Genomic DNA, 16,874 nt, shown 5'->3' on the forward strand with positions numbered 1-16,874 from the left:
TTCCCACAGTAACTTGTACAAGAAATCTAAGAGGGAATTAGGACCATATTCTGTCATGTACTATACTCTTCATTTGACAGGTCACCAAAACTCCTCTAGGCTGACTAAAAAATACCAACACCCTTTTCTTCTTAAAAGGGAAACTGACTCTGTGACGAGGGCAGAGCAAAGACTATACAGAGGATTTTTAAATTTCCTCATGTCATTGCCAAAATTCTGACAACAGAGACAACCTGAGTTCCTACGGGTATGGTGGACTGTTTGAATATTATCTTGTCAACTTACCAATACCGGGGGAGGAGGAGAAAAGCCAGTTCTCCTAGCTCATTGGTGAGTCTTAGTCTTAAAATGCTTCAGCAATGGGACAGAAGCAGACACACGATGCCTCATCTGTACGCAAGCATCTTGTGTGACTCTGTGGTTGGTTTTTAATTTTTTCCCCATCCTCCACTGTCACAAACAGTCATGTCCCTGATCAAAGGTGATCCAATCAACCTCGCCCACCAATAAGACATGTAACACATTTACAATCAATGCTCAGTCTGAAATGGAAGCCACTAAACTGCTCTGTGGTTGCTGAGATAGATATGAAAAAAAAAATCTATAAACACCTGTATTAAAAAGTACTAAGATTAGCCGGGCAGTGGTGGCACACGCCTTTAATCCTAGCACTGGGGAGACGGAGGCAGGTAGATTTCTCTGGACTCAAGGCCAGCTTGCTCTATAGCTCAAGTTCCAGGAAAGGCTCCAAAGCTATACAGAGAAACCCTGGTTCGAAAAAAATATTTAAAAAAAAAAAAGTTCTACGATTCTGGGCTTCTGTGAAAGTTAATATACTGTATTCCCTCTAACCATGTGAAAACTAGGGATGGACAGAATTCTTTTTCATGCCTGCTATATTTATTATTAGTAAATTTATTTACACTAGAACTAAAAGCTGTTAAAAGGTTTGAAAATACTTATTGTATCTGGTTTCTTTCTGAGGTGTTAACTGAGACCCAGATAAATTAAGAGACTGTCCTAGACCGCACTAGTGGGAACCAAAGTGAAAACAAGTTGAGAAAGCTCCTTTCACTGTGAAGTTATTATAACACTACATACAGATTACAAACCCCGGGCCCTCGAGACTGTAACATCCATCTTTACAGACAGAAGTGAGCCTGGATAAAACTGTCATTTGTAGGACATGCTGATCCCGTATGAAGATGAAGTCTTAAGGCTCTTCAGTGTGATACCATTACAGTACCAAGCACTAAGTCTTAATATGTCTATGAAACTGCAGTCAATACCCCTGTGAGCTGCAGTGCTCATCATCCAAAGCAAAGCCAATGGACTACCTTACATGTAAACTTACCACAGCCAGACAGAAACATTTCCTACAATGAATCTAGAATCACACTGGGCTGTGGCACAGGCACATATATAAAAAGGTCTATTATCCTAAGACCACAGTGGAGGGACAAAGAAAGCAGATGGGCTGGGGAAACAGGATCAGGGTCTAGGACTGTCCAGGGAAAGGAGACACAGACGTTGTATGTGCTTGGGACCTGGAGAGACAGCTTCTTTTCAGGGAACAGTAGACTAGGTACACTGATTTTGACATACTTATTTTACACCAAATAGCATGCTCAAAAACTAGCCTTCTGGTGACTAAATCAGCTTCCCAAGTTCTTCCTAATGGGCAGAAAATGTCCTGCACACACCTTTTAAGCATTCCAGTCATTAGGATCTACTTCTGTATAGAGTCCCTAAAATTTAGTTGATTTAGTTCACCAAATTCATCTTGCAAAAAACCTTTTTAATAAAGTGCTTGCATATTTAGGACATCTTTTGTTTTCTGAGTTAATTAGAACCAAGTATTATCTCTATTGATGTGACCAGCGGGATTTCCTTTCCAAATAAAATCCCTTTCCCTGTAAATGTGGATGGCTTTCCAATGCTTTTTCAATGCCTTCAAGACCTGCATGGCCATATCACATTTTCTGTCTCTGTGTCTCTTACCACTTTTGTGGCAGACAGGAAGCATTAGGAGCCACCTATTCTTTTGAATTAGTGTCCACTGGGCAAGTGAGAGACATCAAGAAGTCTATTTCTATTCCCATTCCTCAGCCAAGATGCTATTCTTAGCCTGATACCAAGAATACTCTCTCCAGGAATGCCTTGTGAAACAAGATGACTCAGCTAAGGTTCAGATCAAAGGAGCTGAGCATGGGCATTATCCTGGAGTCAGCTCTGGCCGGAAGGTCTGTCACTCCCACTATTATCTAGGGCTCTTTACCAGCTCTGTGTACGTCTAAAGCTTTGACTAGACATGTCCTTAGAGAAACATCTTAATAAGGACCTTGAAGTATCCTGGACTCTCATCACTTCTGTTCACAAACTCGAGAGAACAGAAGCCTAGGCCTGATAGCCCAGAATGCTGATTCTAGTTTTCTGATGCTTAAATTTCTGAAGACATCTGTGGCAAAGGATTTATTTACTCTTCAAGCATGGGCCTCCATGGGGACACAGATAATTCCGAACAGAATAAACAATAAAGTTCCAGCTTCCCAAATCCAAGTTTAAAGTCAATGCCAATGGTGCTCCATGTCTTAATGTACCCTGGAAACCTGAGTAGCAAATTATCCTATGACTCAATTCCAATGTAAAGGTACCAATTCCAATGTAAAGGTAACCATGCTATCCTTTTTATAATTAAGCAGCTATAACAATTTGAGCATCTCATTTAATACTTCAGTGGCTTTATAGAGTCAATTTTATTGTTCTTGTTAATAGTTAACACATGAGAAATTGCCAATTCCAATCAAGCTGAGGAAAGGCACCAAACTGAGATTTAAGCACAAGTCTACATTACTCTAATGCATGGAGATTGCATTCCTACAAATCACCTTGGCTGGAGGTTCATGAGTGAACCTCAGTTTCCTAAAAACAAATAATTAAACTACTCCTGTTTTGATAGTTTGGCATTTCCCATTGTAATATTTCTTCTAATGTCACGTTGTAAACTATTCTTCAAAGAGCCATGCCTTTCATGTATGTTACTGTACTTAGGACTTTAAGAATCCCTTGAGGGAGATATGATCACTGCTGCCTCCTTTGCAGACAAGCATGCTCAAGTTCAGAGAGACAACGCATTTGCCTGGAGTTACAGAGCCGGGAAGTGGCACAACTGGACTCAAACCCTTGCCCTAATGCACGCGCCCCAGGGCCTTACACAGCCATGTCTCATAGCCACGAGTTCAGCAGATTACTCACATAGTCAATGGGCTTGAGAGCTCTGACTCTAGCCGACGGGCAGCCACAGGAAGTAAGGTCAACGTAGAGGCCTTCTTCCAATACACACTGATGATAGAAAACATCTTCTTGGTAGTACAGGAGCCAGCTATAAAGCAAGCGGTAAGATACTCAAATCACATTCCATCTGTCCTCAAGGTTGTCCTGTCAGCAGCTAGAGAAACTAAGGCACAGAAGTCATGATGGTATGGGGCAGTATTGGTCAATAAACAGTGACTATTCTTGCTTACATTCTGCTTACTATACCCCAGGCATCAGTCACAGACATTATTTCACGGTGTCCTCAATAACTGCTTATGTTGTGAAGATATAAGTTCATTTCTACAACCAACACACTATACTAAAGGTCAAAAAAGGTAAAGTGATTTTCCAAAGATACACCAATTAAATGGCAGAACTGAAACCTAAAATAAAAAGACATCTGCTTTACACTAAAGACATCTGTAAATTTAGTTCCTTCAAGTAAAAAACCCCAGGATCAAATTATGGTGATTATTAATCAAAGGAACTAAGTTTTTTTGGGGATAAGTTTTAAAGTCTATCTGTCACTTTTATATCAGACAACTAAGAGAAAAAAACTTTTAAGTGAATCCTTCATGTTGAGGTACATTCAATACACCATGCACCAAGAACCTGGTTAAGGTTCTTCCTAAAGGAGGAGCCCAAGGGAAAAATTATTGGCTATGAGTAATTTAGCTTGGGTGTTTGTTTTAGCCCATAATTTAATAATGTTAGTACTGGCCGGGCGGTGGTGGCGCACGCCTTTAATCCCAGCACTCGGGAGGCAGAGGCAGGTGGATCTCTGTGAGTTCGAGGCCAGCCTGGTCTCCAAAGCGAGTACCAGGAAAGGCGCAAAGCTACACAGAGAAACCCTGTCTTGAAAAAAAACCAAAAAAAAAAAAAGAAAAAAAAAAACCAAAAAAAAAAAAATAATGTTAGTACTGTCTGTACTTTACCTAGACCAAGGTAGTTCTGTATTACCATCAGAATGCAGGGTGGCACTGTAATTCACTGTCATTTTCTCCTGTCTGATGAATATTTCATTGCCGACATTTATCAAGGATTTTAAATGTATTAGCCCTTCATTTTCAGTATTTTATATAGTGCTTAAGAATCCACTGAAGTATGGCTCAGTGGTAGAGCACCTGCCTAGCACAACTGAGACCCTAAATTCAATGCACAGCATCAGGAGGAGAAAAGAATCCTTTGAGGAGAATACTATCATCCTTCTTCCTGTGTATCTGGGATGACCCACTGCCTAGAGTTATATAGCTGGGAAGAGTTGGGCTGGGCTCCAATCCAGGTCTCTCATAAAAACTAGGTGCTCAGACAGTCTCCATGGTTCTAAAATTCTTTTCATTTCACTAGAGTTTAATACTTATACTTCCAGCACATAAGGACATATGCGGCTAATTTGTCCTAGATTTCAGCATCGGGAGAGAGAACAAAGATTTTCCTGTAGGAAGACTTCAGTGTTTCTTTTTACTTGATAAATGAAAAATCATCTTGCAGAACATTTTCTTTTTCACCTTACCGGAGAAGAAACTCAAAACCCAATAATGGTACAAAAACTATTTCAGGCCTTGCTGCATAGTCCTCTCTTATAATAGAGTGACAGATAATCTTTCTGAACTTACAAGATTTTATATTTTAGTGCTGTAAAATCCTCAAACCCTTTGGGAGCAAATATAAAAACAGTAACAAATGTACAAAAGATCAAATTAGCAGAGTGATAAGGACACATGGAAGGAAAATACTACTTGAATGTATTTGGATGAGTATTAAAACTTTGCAGCATCATGGAGGACAAGTAGGTAATGAAAGGACATGTGTAGTGTCCCGGCAACAGGGAAGTGAGGAGCAATTGGGAAGGCGGTGGCTTTGGGACTGTGAAGAGCAAACATGTCATCCATTCAATGCCAGCAATTATTTCCAATGGTGAAGGCTTTCTCAACATCATTTAAGGGGACAGTGGGAAGCAGGTGATACTGAAATAATATATACTAGACCTGCCAGTATGTAAGCTTTTACCATATCCAAGGAATGAATAAATATCATCGGCCGGCTCCATTTACTGGAGATCCACAACCCTTGCAAGGGTTGGCAAACCACAGACTGTGTACCAAAACAGCCCCATCATTTATTTTTCAATTCAGCCCACATGCTGAAACAATTTTTTAAATTTTAAATGCTTTTTAAAATTAAAAGAATGCTACTTCGTAATACATACACAATGCCAATCTCCATGTGCATCAGTAAAGTTTCATCACATTTCAGCTGTTTCTAGTCAATTGAGTTAAACGAGTGGCCACTCGCTTCTGTGATACCATGATGGGGTAGTAAGGCACCAGAGGCAGAGTTTGCCAAGTCCACAGAGTTGAGGGGACTTACCAACTGGCCTTGGCGCAGAGGGCAATGGATAAGACAAACGGCTGAGTAATGTCGGTGGAGGGGGAAGGACAAGGAACAGGTAGGGAATATGAGAGCAGCTAATGGGATAAGCCTGGAAGAGGAGGAGGTAAATCTGATCTGCCTCAACGGCAACAGGAATAAAGGTTGATAAGGGAAAATGCTAACCTGGAATGGGGGGCACTGATCTATACCGGCTCAAAGAAGACGATGGGCAAACTGACAGGCGTGAGGGGTTGTGAAGTGCTATCAGGTGGACACTGGAAATACGGGGAAGGCAACCAAACTACAGACTTAAACACGGCTAAACTAGTAAACATTACGTCGCGTATATCTTATTATACGACAATAGACTATACTTCAGCCCAAGGAATCATGTACAGTTTCACATCTGAAAAAGATTGACCATGCTTTTGGAATTGGAAGAATAAAGGATTTAAAGTTCCTTAAAAATATGATTAAGTGACAAAAATGATCTGAGGTATGACATGGTGGTAGTTCCAGAATCCTGACTCCAAATAAAGCTTATTTGTGATACAGATATAAAAAATATTTTAAACAAACAGGAATAATACATCTTGCCTGGACAAAAGTAGTGGCTATTTTGTAGTATTTCATTGTGTCATACGGTAAACATACAACATAAACATTAAAATAATCTTAGAAAATCATCTAAGAAAATATTGAGAAATAAAATCATTAAAAGGCCCCCAAAGTTGGATAATCAACATTTTTATTTTATATTCTGTATAACTAAATTTACAAATTCAGCAAGATTAACATAGACTAGTTAGCAACTGTAGGTAAAAGAAAAAAAAGGCTGCCCTCTGTAAACTTCAAAGAAATTTGGTTTTAGGAGTCGAGGAGCACACTCACCAGCCACGGAGAACCTTGAAGGAGGACGGCGAGAAGGAGGTCAGGTCAGCACATTCTTTTATAAAGTCTATGCACTCGCCTTGGAAGCCTGCTTTACTGAACGCTTTGAGCTGTGAGAACATAGTAGTAATTGACCGTGAAATGGCTGTGTAACATCACAAGCAAATAAACTTTAATGCACTCATAAAAGCTCAACAGGATATTAGATTCATGTTTCATTTATTATCACTAAAGTTATGTGAAGAATGGTGACATTCTCCTGAAAGTGCCTTTATTTCTCCTTACATGTTTATGAGGATGAAATTTCAATATTTATCATTTTCATCATACTTTGTATCAAACTGTATCAGATTAGCCCCTGATTTATGGTGAAGAAAGGGAGGCATCTATGTCATACATTTCCAGGTTACGGCTTCAGTTTTCTGTTAAGAATATCTTAAATGTACAGTTTACAGATGAGTATCATACTACATTTCTACTTGACATTTTGTCAAAGTAAGACAGACAATGAAATCTCAACTAAAATTCCCTTTTGATCTTGAAAACAGTAAGCTGCAGCTCTAGAGGCCTTGAATCGAAAGTGAGCAAGAATAAATTAATGAGCTCTATAATTAAATATTTCCTAATCCTCTGGAGACTCTAACTGGCCTGTCCCAAGGGGCACGCTGCCCTTACATGCTCTCATGGTAACAAGGATTGAATCTTGATAAATGACCTGCACTCAGTTCTCCTGCCCAGGCGGCCAGCAGAACAAGGCTCCTTGAGCCGTCTTCGTCTTCCCAAGGGTCCTGTAACCAAATCTGTTTCCTGGCAGTCCCATTCTGCCCTGACTTTATTTGGTCTGATATTGAAGATCAGCCAAAGCCAGGAAGTGAGAGCACCACTGCTCCCCTGACCAATGTGACTTCCTGTTGAGATACCACACTGTACTTGGAGCATCTGGCACCGAGGCACTCCCAGTCTTAAGGAGAAGATTCACCACATTTCGGTCAGGTTCCTCCTCGGGTGGACAAGACAACAAGAAAAGAGGAAGTCCCAAACAAGACGTATGTCTCACAATGTAAAGATTCATAAAACATGAGACACAAACTTCTGAAAATGTAGAAAACTTTTTCGCAGCTTGCAAACACAATCAAAATTCACAGAACAAGTCGGAAAAACTACATGAAAATGGATCACACAGCTATCTTATTCACTACATGTGTTTCTGGTGTGTAGAATTTATCTTTCATATATTGATGGGTTTAATATGCATTTTCATTCAGGCTAGAGATGTTGCTATCGACATAGAACTTGCTCAGCATGCATGAGTCCAGTCTTAACCCTACCCCCAAAATAACAACAACAACAACAACAACAAAAAAACATACTTCCACATTCCACCATGAAGTGAGGAAATGTCAAATTCTAGACACCAATAATGCAGGTGCAGGACAGTTCAGACAATGCAGTTAGGAGACCCTTCAGTCATTAGTCTATCTTCATACACAGAGGAATTTAAATTTACACAGAGTATTTGATAAATTATTTGGGGGCAAATATTTAAAAACTGGGTTCAATGTATATTTGAGTTTATTTTTCTTTTACCTCTACAATGAGAAAGTATATAGTTAAGTAAACATTAGACCAAACCTACAAAACAACCACCTCATTTTGGCCACTCCATCAGTGCACCAGAATAGAACAACTCTCACAGTAACGCTCTGAGAATGAGTTTGGACCATCCATAAAAGCATCCTCGAGATATTAGAAGCCAACTCTGTCCTCAGGAGCTGTAAATAAGTTGTAGTTTCCATTCCTAATGAAATTAAGTGATGGCATTTTTGAAAAATTAAGGTTGTAGAAAATAGCTATACAAGTCACTGGAGTGTTTTCCTTTAGACTTTAATGGACAATAGATATATAAACAGCCCAACGGGTTGCTTAGAAACTAAGCAAACAGAAGAACAAGATACGAGTTATCTTCAAACTACAGGCATCACCACGAACCATGTGGGAATGTGTCTGTTCCTACCAGTCTGCTTCATGGAAGTTTACAGAAGCAAGGAAATGGAGAGAGAAAAGAAGGGAGAGAAGCAAGAAGGAGGGAGGAAAGAAGAGAGAAAAGGGGCTGGAGAGATGGCACAGTGGTTAAGAGCACTGGCTGCTATTCCAGAGGACCCAGGCTCAATTCTCAGCACCCACATGGCAGCTCACAGCTGTCTATAACTCCAGTTCCATTGGTGTGACACCTTCACACCAATGCACATAAAATAAAATTAAATAACTTATTAAAAAAGAGAAAAGAAAATTCTGCCACTCGATGACAAAGTATCTCTTCATACACACGCCATATTTCTTCCTAAAAACTACCCGCTTGAAGTAGAAATTATCAACACTTTATGACTAAGATTTCACAGAAATATATTTTACTGTGAAATTTTCATTTACAGTACACATGAAGACAATGTGATAGGGTCTAACCTGACAAACTAAAAATCCAGTAACTTCATTCCTGACCAAACACAGATGGCCTGCTCAATTTATCCCACAGGACCAGCAGGGACTTTCAAGGTAATTTTGTTTACGTTCTCCTCTCTAATACCCCCCAACCACACTGATCATCTTCACAGACTCACAAAGACTGTTGGACAAAAACCTCTGCTTCTATCTTCAATTACACTCTACCTAAATCAGTTTCTCACATCAATTAAATACACTATAAAAAAAAAAAAATCTTATCTTCCTGATCACCCAGGCAAGATTTCTTTGTTTAAATAGTTCTTCCTGGGTGTCTCTGGTCTTGAGTGTATTAAAATCCCCCCTGTATCAGTGGTTCTCAGCCTTCCTCCTGCTGCAGCCCTTCAAAACAATTCCTCATGTTGTGGTGATGCCCAACCATAAAATTATTTCATTGCTACTTCATAACTAGAATTTTGCTACTGTTATGTATCTTAATGTAAATACCTGAAATACAACCCCCAAAGGGGTCACAACCCACAGGTTGAGAACCATTGCCCTATATACCAGCAAGCAAAGCCATTATAAACTCCTCTGTCACTTTAAAGCTCACTGAAGCTAAGTTACGTGACAGAAGAAATTACCTGTTTTGTTTTTTTTTTTTTTGCTACAATTATATATGGGTAGAATAACAGTTCAGTATTTCAGAAATTCTAAACAATAATATTTGTAAATAGATTTGAGAAAGGTCCTAAGAATCCAAGGTAGTTGATTAGGTCAAAAGTCAGGATGGATTAGAATACTGACTCACTATAACTCCCCTGACAATAAATAAACTTTTGTAATATTTAATCTAGTAATGTTTATGACATTCAATACCTGCTGAGTCGGAAAGATAATGACAATAATCCATATTCTGTTTAGTGTTTGTTTTGTTTGGGGGAAAAAATAAAAAAATTAAATGCCATCTCCAATGATGGAGAGAGCTCTACTATGCTATGTAAATCCTGAGTTGGTAATCAGACTTAGTGACTGGTCTGCATCTCAAGAACAAAGCACCCTCCACCACAAATGCTGGTTTCTTTTAATATAACAGTGAAATGTATATTTCATACTTACAAAACCTCCAGCAATCCTATGTCTATAACTCTAATGATGTACATTACTCTCTGTACATTTTCTCGATTTTTTTTTCCCCTTCTTGAACGGCTTTTAGTTTTCCTTGAGATAATTAACACAAGAGGAAAAATTCCCTCTCTGACTTGAGACCTGAAATGTAACTGCTTCTTTACTCAGACAGGAAAAATATCCTATGTGAACACACAGCCAAGGATGGTTTGTTTTTGTTTAGGTAAATATAAACAAGAAAATGGCCTAACACAGGGACTCTGATGCTGTATAAACAAAGAGGCTTTGTACACACATTACCAAACATCAGCTATCATACACCTGTCAGAAAAGTTGATTTCACAATAATTGAGCCACAGTTAGAAAAAAAAAAAAAAAGAAGCACAGTGGATTTCACTGAGCATCTTCTACGCTTTCCTCTTCCAGTTGATCTGGAAACTGTATACAGATAATCCAGCAACCTGCCCCCAAACAACTTCATTTTAAAAAACAAAGAGTATGGAGTTGGGAGGGGAAAAAAGAGCTAATAAGAGTGCGATGTTTAATCTGCACTAGAAACCCAGAAAAGGAAAAAAAAAAAAGAATTTGAAATTGTCCCTGTTAATGTCTTTATCTACACATGCTGTTTTGATTCATGTAAAACATGTGCTTCAAAAATCCACAGCTGGACGTTTCCAAAGATCCAAAATAAAGTTTCTGGCAGGAAGTGTCTCTAAATACAACTACTCAATTGTGTTCATGGAGGAACTGTTCTCAAAAGGTCTCAGCTAACTAGAAAATAATAAAAACTTCAAAGCACTTCCAGTGAGTAGAACACAATTAAACTAAGCTGAACTGAAATGTGCAGGCCCTGACAGGAACATGGAAACTGTACACACTGAGAAGACTCACACCACGTTCCGGCAGTGAATGTCACTGGTCATCAATCACTACACGAAGCTTTGGACAAGGATTTTCCTAACTAGGTTATGTTAAAAGAAACAGGGAAAGCAGTGTTTGTCTCTCACTGTGTTTCTGTCCCTATCTAGGTCCTTCTTTCATGTAAGACCTTGAAACCAGAAACTACAGGATGTCGTCTGCTTTCCTTCCTCTAGCTGTATGATAATAACACTGACTGGAATTCAGAATCTCAAGTTTTATTTTCATGCATGAGGTTAATCCCCAAAATTATTACAAGTACTGACCAAACACAATTACCAGACCTTAGCAGACAATAAACCAACACTAGGCTTGGGTGTCCTATCCAAAATTCTTTGAACCATCGCGCACGCGCACACACATACACACACACATACACACACACACACACACACACACACACACACACACACAGAGAGGGGGGGGGAGGGGGAGGGGGAGAGGGAGAGAGGGGGAGAGGGGGAGAGGGAGAGAGGGAGAGAGGGAGAGAGAGAGGGAGAGGGAGAGAGACAGAGACATGAAGACAAAGGAAGAGAGGGAGGTTTAAAGTTACTAGAGATTTTAAAAAATCATACAAGTATCAGAAATCCATGTACAGGGTAATGAGAAGGCTCAGGGTAAGGGTACTTGTCACCAAACTTGATGGCCTGAGTGGGAACACCAGAAATCCCCACAAGTTGTCCTCAGACTGCCATACACATGCACCACGGCAGGAGAGCACAGCCCTCCCCAGAAAATAATAAATTAACGTAGTAACAATGTTTTCTAAGCCTGTGTGCATAATGAGCCCAGCAAGAGAGGGGCTGCTGTAAGCTCCCTGCTCCTCCGGCAACACCGTGATGTGAGGTTCCGAGAGCGGCAGTGACAGGGACGGACGGACGGACGGGCAATAGGAAAGACAGAGAGGCACAGGTTCCAAGGGGCCACTGTGGTCAGAGCACCAGCTCTGTCAGAGGAAATGAAGGCTGCTGTGACAGATCGCAGCCAAACCAACTAATGAAAAGGAGACTCCTGAGCTCAGAGCATGGAGTGCAACGGGAACCTGCTCTGTCACATACACGTAAAAGTTAGCTAGGGAAAGAGAAAGATCTGAGAAAGTGTACATGCTTTTGGTAAATACTCCAACAATGATAAATGAAGAATATTTTGAAACATACCAAATGTGGAGGTTCATTTATCCCAAGTGGTTCCTGAAAGACATATTAAAATAGTTTCAAAATTGCATCATATCATCTTAGCTAGCTTCAGAAGGTTTTGAAAATATCCCTAGAAAAAGGTTTTCATGGTCTCACCAATTTACTAAATTCCTTCATCTACCTATGACCCCTTCTGTCCCAAATAACCTATGGAATTTTCTTGGAATGATTTTAGTATTCACGACTAGTTTTGAGTACTTCTGTAGCTAGGAGAAAAGAGCGCCCCGGTACATTTTAGAAAGGGCCTCAATTTCTGACACTAAGGCACAGACATCCAGGCCACTGTGATACTTCTCACTGACCATGGCTACAGGGATTGACACTTTGTGATTCTGCACACAGCTCCCTCTCAATGGGCTATTCTTTCTGCCTGAAAAACCCCCATAAGGTATCACAGGTGTCCCTTCCTTTGGCAAGGTCTTAACCCCCAGAGACAGAGTGTCATTTCCCCACCTCTTCCAGAATGATCTACACACTTAGTCTTCTCATTAGCCGCACTATAATTAGCTGCCCTTGAATCTCTCTCCCTTTAGGAGATGATGAGCCATCAGGGAAGTCATACTCATCTTTTATCTCCGGTGAGTCAGCACAGTGTCTAACAAGTCAGAGGCACTAAGCAATGCTGCTGAATGAATGAACTGGTTCTATTATCGGGATGCCTCAAGGATGTATGCCTATCTACTAGCTCCCTCCCCAATCAGTAGAAATGCATGTGGTGTTTTATTTACTGCATGCAGAAACACATGAACAGAATCTAAATCTAACCACTGTAAAACAGTGTTCTGCACAGTCAGCTGTATCCTGTTACATGCTTCTGGCCTGGTCTGCCCCACACTTCACTTACCAGCTGGATTGGTCGGATTGACAAGATTGTATTACTGGATCCTCCCCAGTCAAAAAAGCATTTGTATTTTCCTTTCTCTAAAATGTACTGATCTCCACAGAAGAACTTCTGGTGGTAGGCAACCCATCTAATAAGCAGAGAACAGGAGAGCAGTAGAATCAAGAAGCGCACAGCTTTAAGCCCCGCCGACTCCCCCAGTCTCTTGGGGCAGGGGCTGCTACGTACACTCCACTCTTCACGTGAATGGATCTTGTTTCACTGCCAAAGCCGATTTCTTCTAAGTCAGAAATTTCCTGATTTGTAATGTCAATGAACTTCCCACTTTCTAGGTCGGACTCAAACAGTGTGATAGAAGATTCTATAAAGTTCTAAAAAGAGGAGAGAGGGCTATTTAAGAAAACACATGCAGCACAATTCCACATACTGTCAGGATAATGTTCCCACAAATAATTCCAGCAAGAACCTTGATGGCATCAAACACAATGCTGTAATCTCTATCCCAATACAGTTGAGAGGAAAACATGAAGCCTGGCTCTGCTCTAATCTGAAAATAATACATGTCAAATAAATGGAAATTAGTCAACAGTTCTAGGTAAACTGCTAGGATCAGCTGTATCACATGTACCACTAATTACAGGAAATAGTCAAACTCCCGCTTGAGCAAAATCTCACAAGGTAAAGGGAAAAATCTAATGCACTGTGAGCAACAGGAGGCATGATTTTATGAGCCTTAGATACAACTGAGCTTTCAGAAAACCACATGTTCAAAAATCAAAATGAGGCCATGAAAATTGTTTTTAAAGTTGATATATTTATGATCTTATGAAAACTTTAAACATAAACACATAATCAGCTACAGACAGGCAACTCACAGGACCAACATTAAAGCCAAACATATAAACTTCTAATTTCACTAGTAAATTAAGAAACTTTAAAATGACTAGATGCAATTTTGTGTCACAGCCCTCCAGGAAGAGACTTAAATAATATATAATAAAACACACATGTTATCAAAAATTGAACAAAAATTGAACAAATTTTCTCTATCCAATGATAAACACACTTGATTTTAAAAGATTTTACATAAATTACACACACACACACACACACCACACACACACACACAATCTCTCAACATTTCTTTTTGCAATATGCGTATAATCATCAATATTTCCTTAAGTGCTTACCTTTCATTTTTTTTTAAATGATTAACAGCTTAGGGTAGATGAGTAGACAGATTTGTACAAGTTCATCGACTGGTCCTCACTAGCCGCATGACCTCCATCCCGTTTCCCCAGGTGAGGTGTGGAAGGACTACTGCATGACACACTGTCACTGTGGCTCCACACCTCACCTGGGGAAACAGAATGGAGGCCACATGGCCAGTGAGAAGCACAGAAATGAAAGGGTAGCCCTACACCCATGGACAGAACCGGTTATCAAATTTTTTATTTTAAAGAGGCATGAACACGAAGCTGGCCGGTGCATGTTGGGGACATATAAGGGGAGCCGGGAGGAGGACATAGTAAATAGTTAAGATCATATTTCATTGTAGACATGCATAAAATTCTCTAAAAAATTTAAAAACAAACAAATAGAAAAGCAAAAACCCTGGGCACAGTAGAGCACTGTGGACCGCTCTGGCCAGCCATCCTAGCCAAATCAGTGACGTCCAGGTTCAGTGAGAGACCCTGGCTCGAATAATCAAGTGGAAATATTTAGAGGAAGACATGTGATGTCAACCTCTGACCTACACACACACACACACACACACACACACACACACACACACACACACACACAGGAACCCATGTACACATAAACACAAATATCTTCTATTAGTTCATTGTTTAGAAATACAGAAAATGCTTGTCAGTTTCTCTATACCCCACAATACTAAACTTCTTACCTTTTTAATTTGTAAAAATAAGATCTATAAATACAACACTTTCAGGCGAATACTTATTTCTTATGGGTGAGTAAAATAAGAATTCAAAACAAAAAACCCCAGCATCTCTATTAAGTAGGAAAATGTTCTTTAATCCTCCTGCACTGGACAACTTGCTCACTTCCCTTCCTCCCCGCCTTTGTTTGTTTGTTTTTGGAGATGAGGTTTTTCTGTGTAGCCCTGGCTGTCCTGGAACTCACTCTGTAGACCAGGCTAGCCTGGAACTCAGAGACCAGTCTGCCTCTGCCTCCTTAGTGCTGGGATTAAAGGCGTGCGCCGCCACCACCTGGCCAACTTTCAAGGATTTAAAAATTGCTGAGAAAGTGGGGCTATCAAACTTCAGGTTAAAGGACAACAGTTTTTGTCTAAAATTTTCATCACAAAATAATTTCTAACCCATAATTGAGTTTTCAATTCTATCTCCAGAGGAGTCCTTGCTTTTGTTCATTTCACATGCTGCATTAAAAGAAGAAAAAAGTAAACTGAAAAGGTACATGCTGGATCAGCCAATGTCCCGGCTCTTATTAAAAGTCCATTTCTAAAACACATTTCTTAGTTCTTCTAATCTCTGCTTTTACACACACACAGGCACGCACACTTTAATAACCTGTGATCACCTTCCAGGAGCCTCCCCATCACAGGCTCCCAGACACAGTCATGCCTCTGTTCCTCCATGCTCAAAGGGCACTGGCCAGCTTATAGCAACTGTGCGGGTCCAGTGATGGCTGAACAGAGCTCAGGCTGGTGCTTGTCAGGAACCAGTATCAACAGTGACCAACCAAACCAGATCTAACCCTAATGGAAAGGCTCAGGGGCAGTGCTCCATCCCAGTGACCTCTCCTCCGCATTTCCCATGGCTCAAACTCCCTGCCTCTAACTCTAGTTCCTCTGGTTCTGCGAGGGCCTGTTATTGACTGTGCTGGGATCTTAGGACCGGAAAGCCCAATACGCTGAGATGTGCCCTGGATCACTGTTTCACTGGAGAAGGACATAGACCACCACTGGCATTTGCATGTGTATTGTCTATCTGCCCTTTCATCCAGAAATACTTGTGCTAGCAGGGATGCAGTCGACTTGAGCACTGACTTGCACACATATTGTGTGAGTAGTAGGGGAGCGGATGCAGCCAGAAAAGTCAGCCCAGCAATGGTACGGAGGCTCGGGCCATGTGTGACAGTGAGGCCTGGAGCTAAGGAGAGGAGGGGTCTCTTATCACATGAGTCACTACAGTACACACGGGCTGACAGCATACAGCATCATGAGAACATACTCACACACCCCGAGTTTTCTACATCGCCTCCCATCCCCCAAAGCCTTAGCAGTGGTCTGCAGGGAAGGCCCAAGTGGTGGAGCTTCTCTCTCTCTGTTTTCTGCTTTCATTTGTGGCTTTTCTTGCTTTCCATCTTTTGGTTTTCATCTTCTCCCAGTTTCTTCTCTCCCTCTGAACCACCCCCCACCCCCCGGCTTTGTCTCATTCTGCATTTTCCCTTCAGACCTGTCAAACACATAATCTCAGACCCAGCTGACTGGCAGCCCTTGAGGTGGTAACCCTGACAGCCAGAGCTGGGGCTCAGAGCCAATCCGTGCGCTCGGTCACGGGCCCGTGCTGGGTCCACCCTCCTGAGGAGGAACATCTAGATGTCACATGTACAAAATAAGGAATTACATATGGAAAAGTCAGGCTGCGGGTGTAGTTCACGGTAGAGTGACTGCACCGCATGAATGGGGCCTTGGGCTGGCCTCCCCAGCACCCAGAAAACCCCAGACAATGAAACAAAACTTCCAGGTGCCTTGTTCTGGAGGCGAGTGGAGTATGGCTGGG

The 16,874-nt window shown here is 40.9% G+C and overlaps 1 protein-coding gene across 1 annotated transcript in view; it reads right to left on the reverse strand.

Annotated features, from left to right (window-relative positions):
- Crybg3 (crystallin beta-gamma domain containing 3) overlaps positions 1-16,874 on the reverse strand; it is a 112,010-nt gene that overhangs the window by 23,904 nt on the left and 71,232 nt on the right. The window contains exons 13-17 of the mRNA XM_052740942.1: positions 13,330-13,472; positions 13,105-13,231; positions 12,222-12,254; positions 6,580-6,689; positions 3,256-3,382 (exon numbers count right to left, since the gene is read on the reverse strand). Coding sequence (XP_052596902.1) covers positions 3,256-3,382; positions 6,580-6,689; positions 12,222-12,254; positions 13,105-13,231; positions 13,330-13,472 — 540 coding nt within the window. The remainder of the gene's footprint in view (positions 1-3,255; positions 3,383-6,579; positions 6,690-12,221; positions 12,255-13,104; positions 13,232-13,329; positions 13,473-16,874) is intronic.

Source organism: Peromyscus californicus, unplaced genomic scaffold (genome assembly GCF_007827085.1).
Source record: "Peromyscus californicus insignis strain IS unplaced genomic scaffold, ASM782708v3 Scaffold_16__1_contigs__length_79575227, whole genome shotgun sequence".
Taxonomy (NCBI): domain Eukaryota; kingdom Metazoa; phylum Chordata; class Mammalia; order Rodentia; family Cricetidae; genus Peromyscus; species Peromyscus californicus.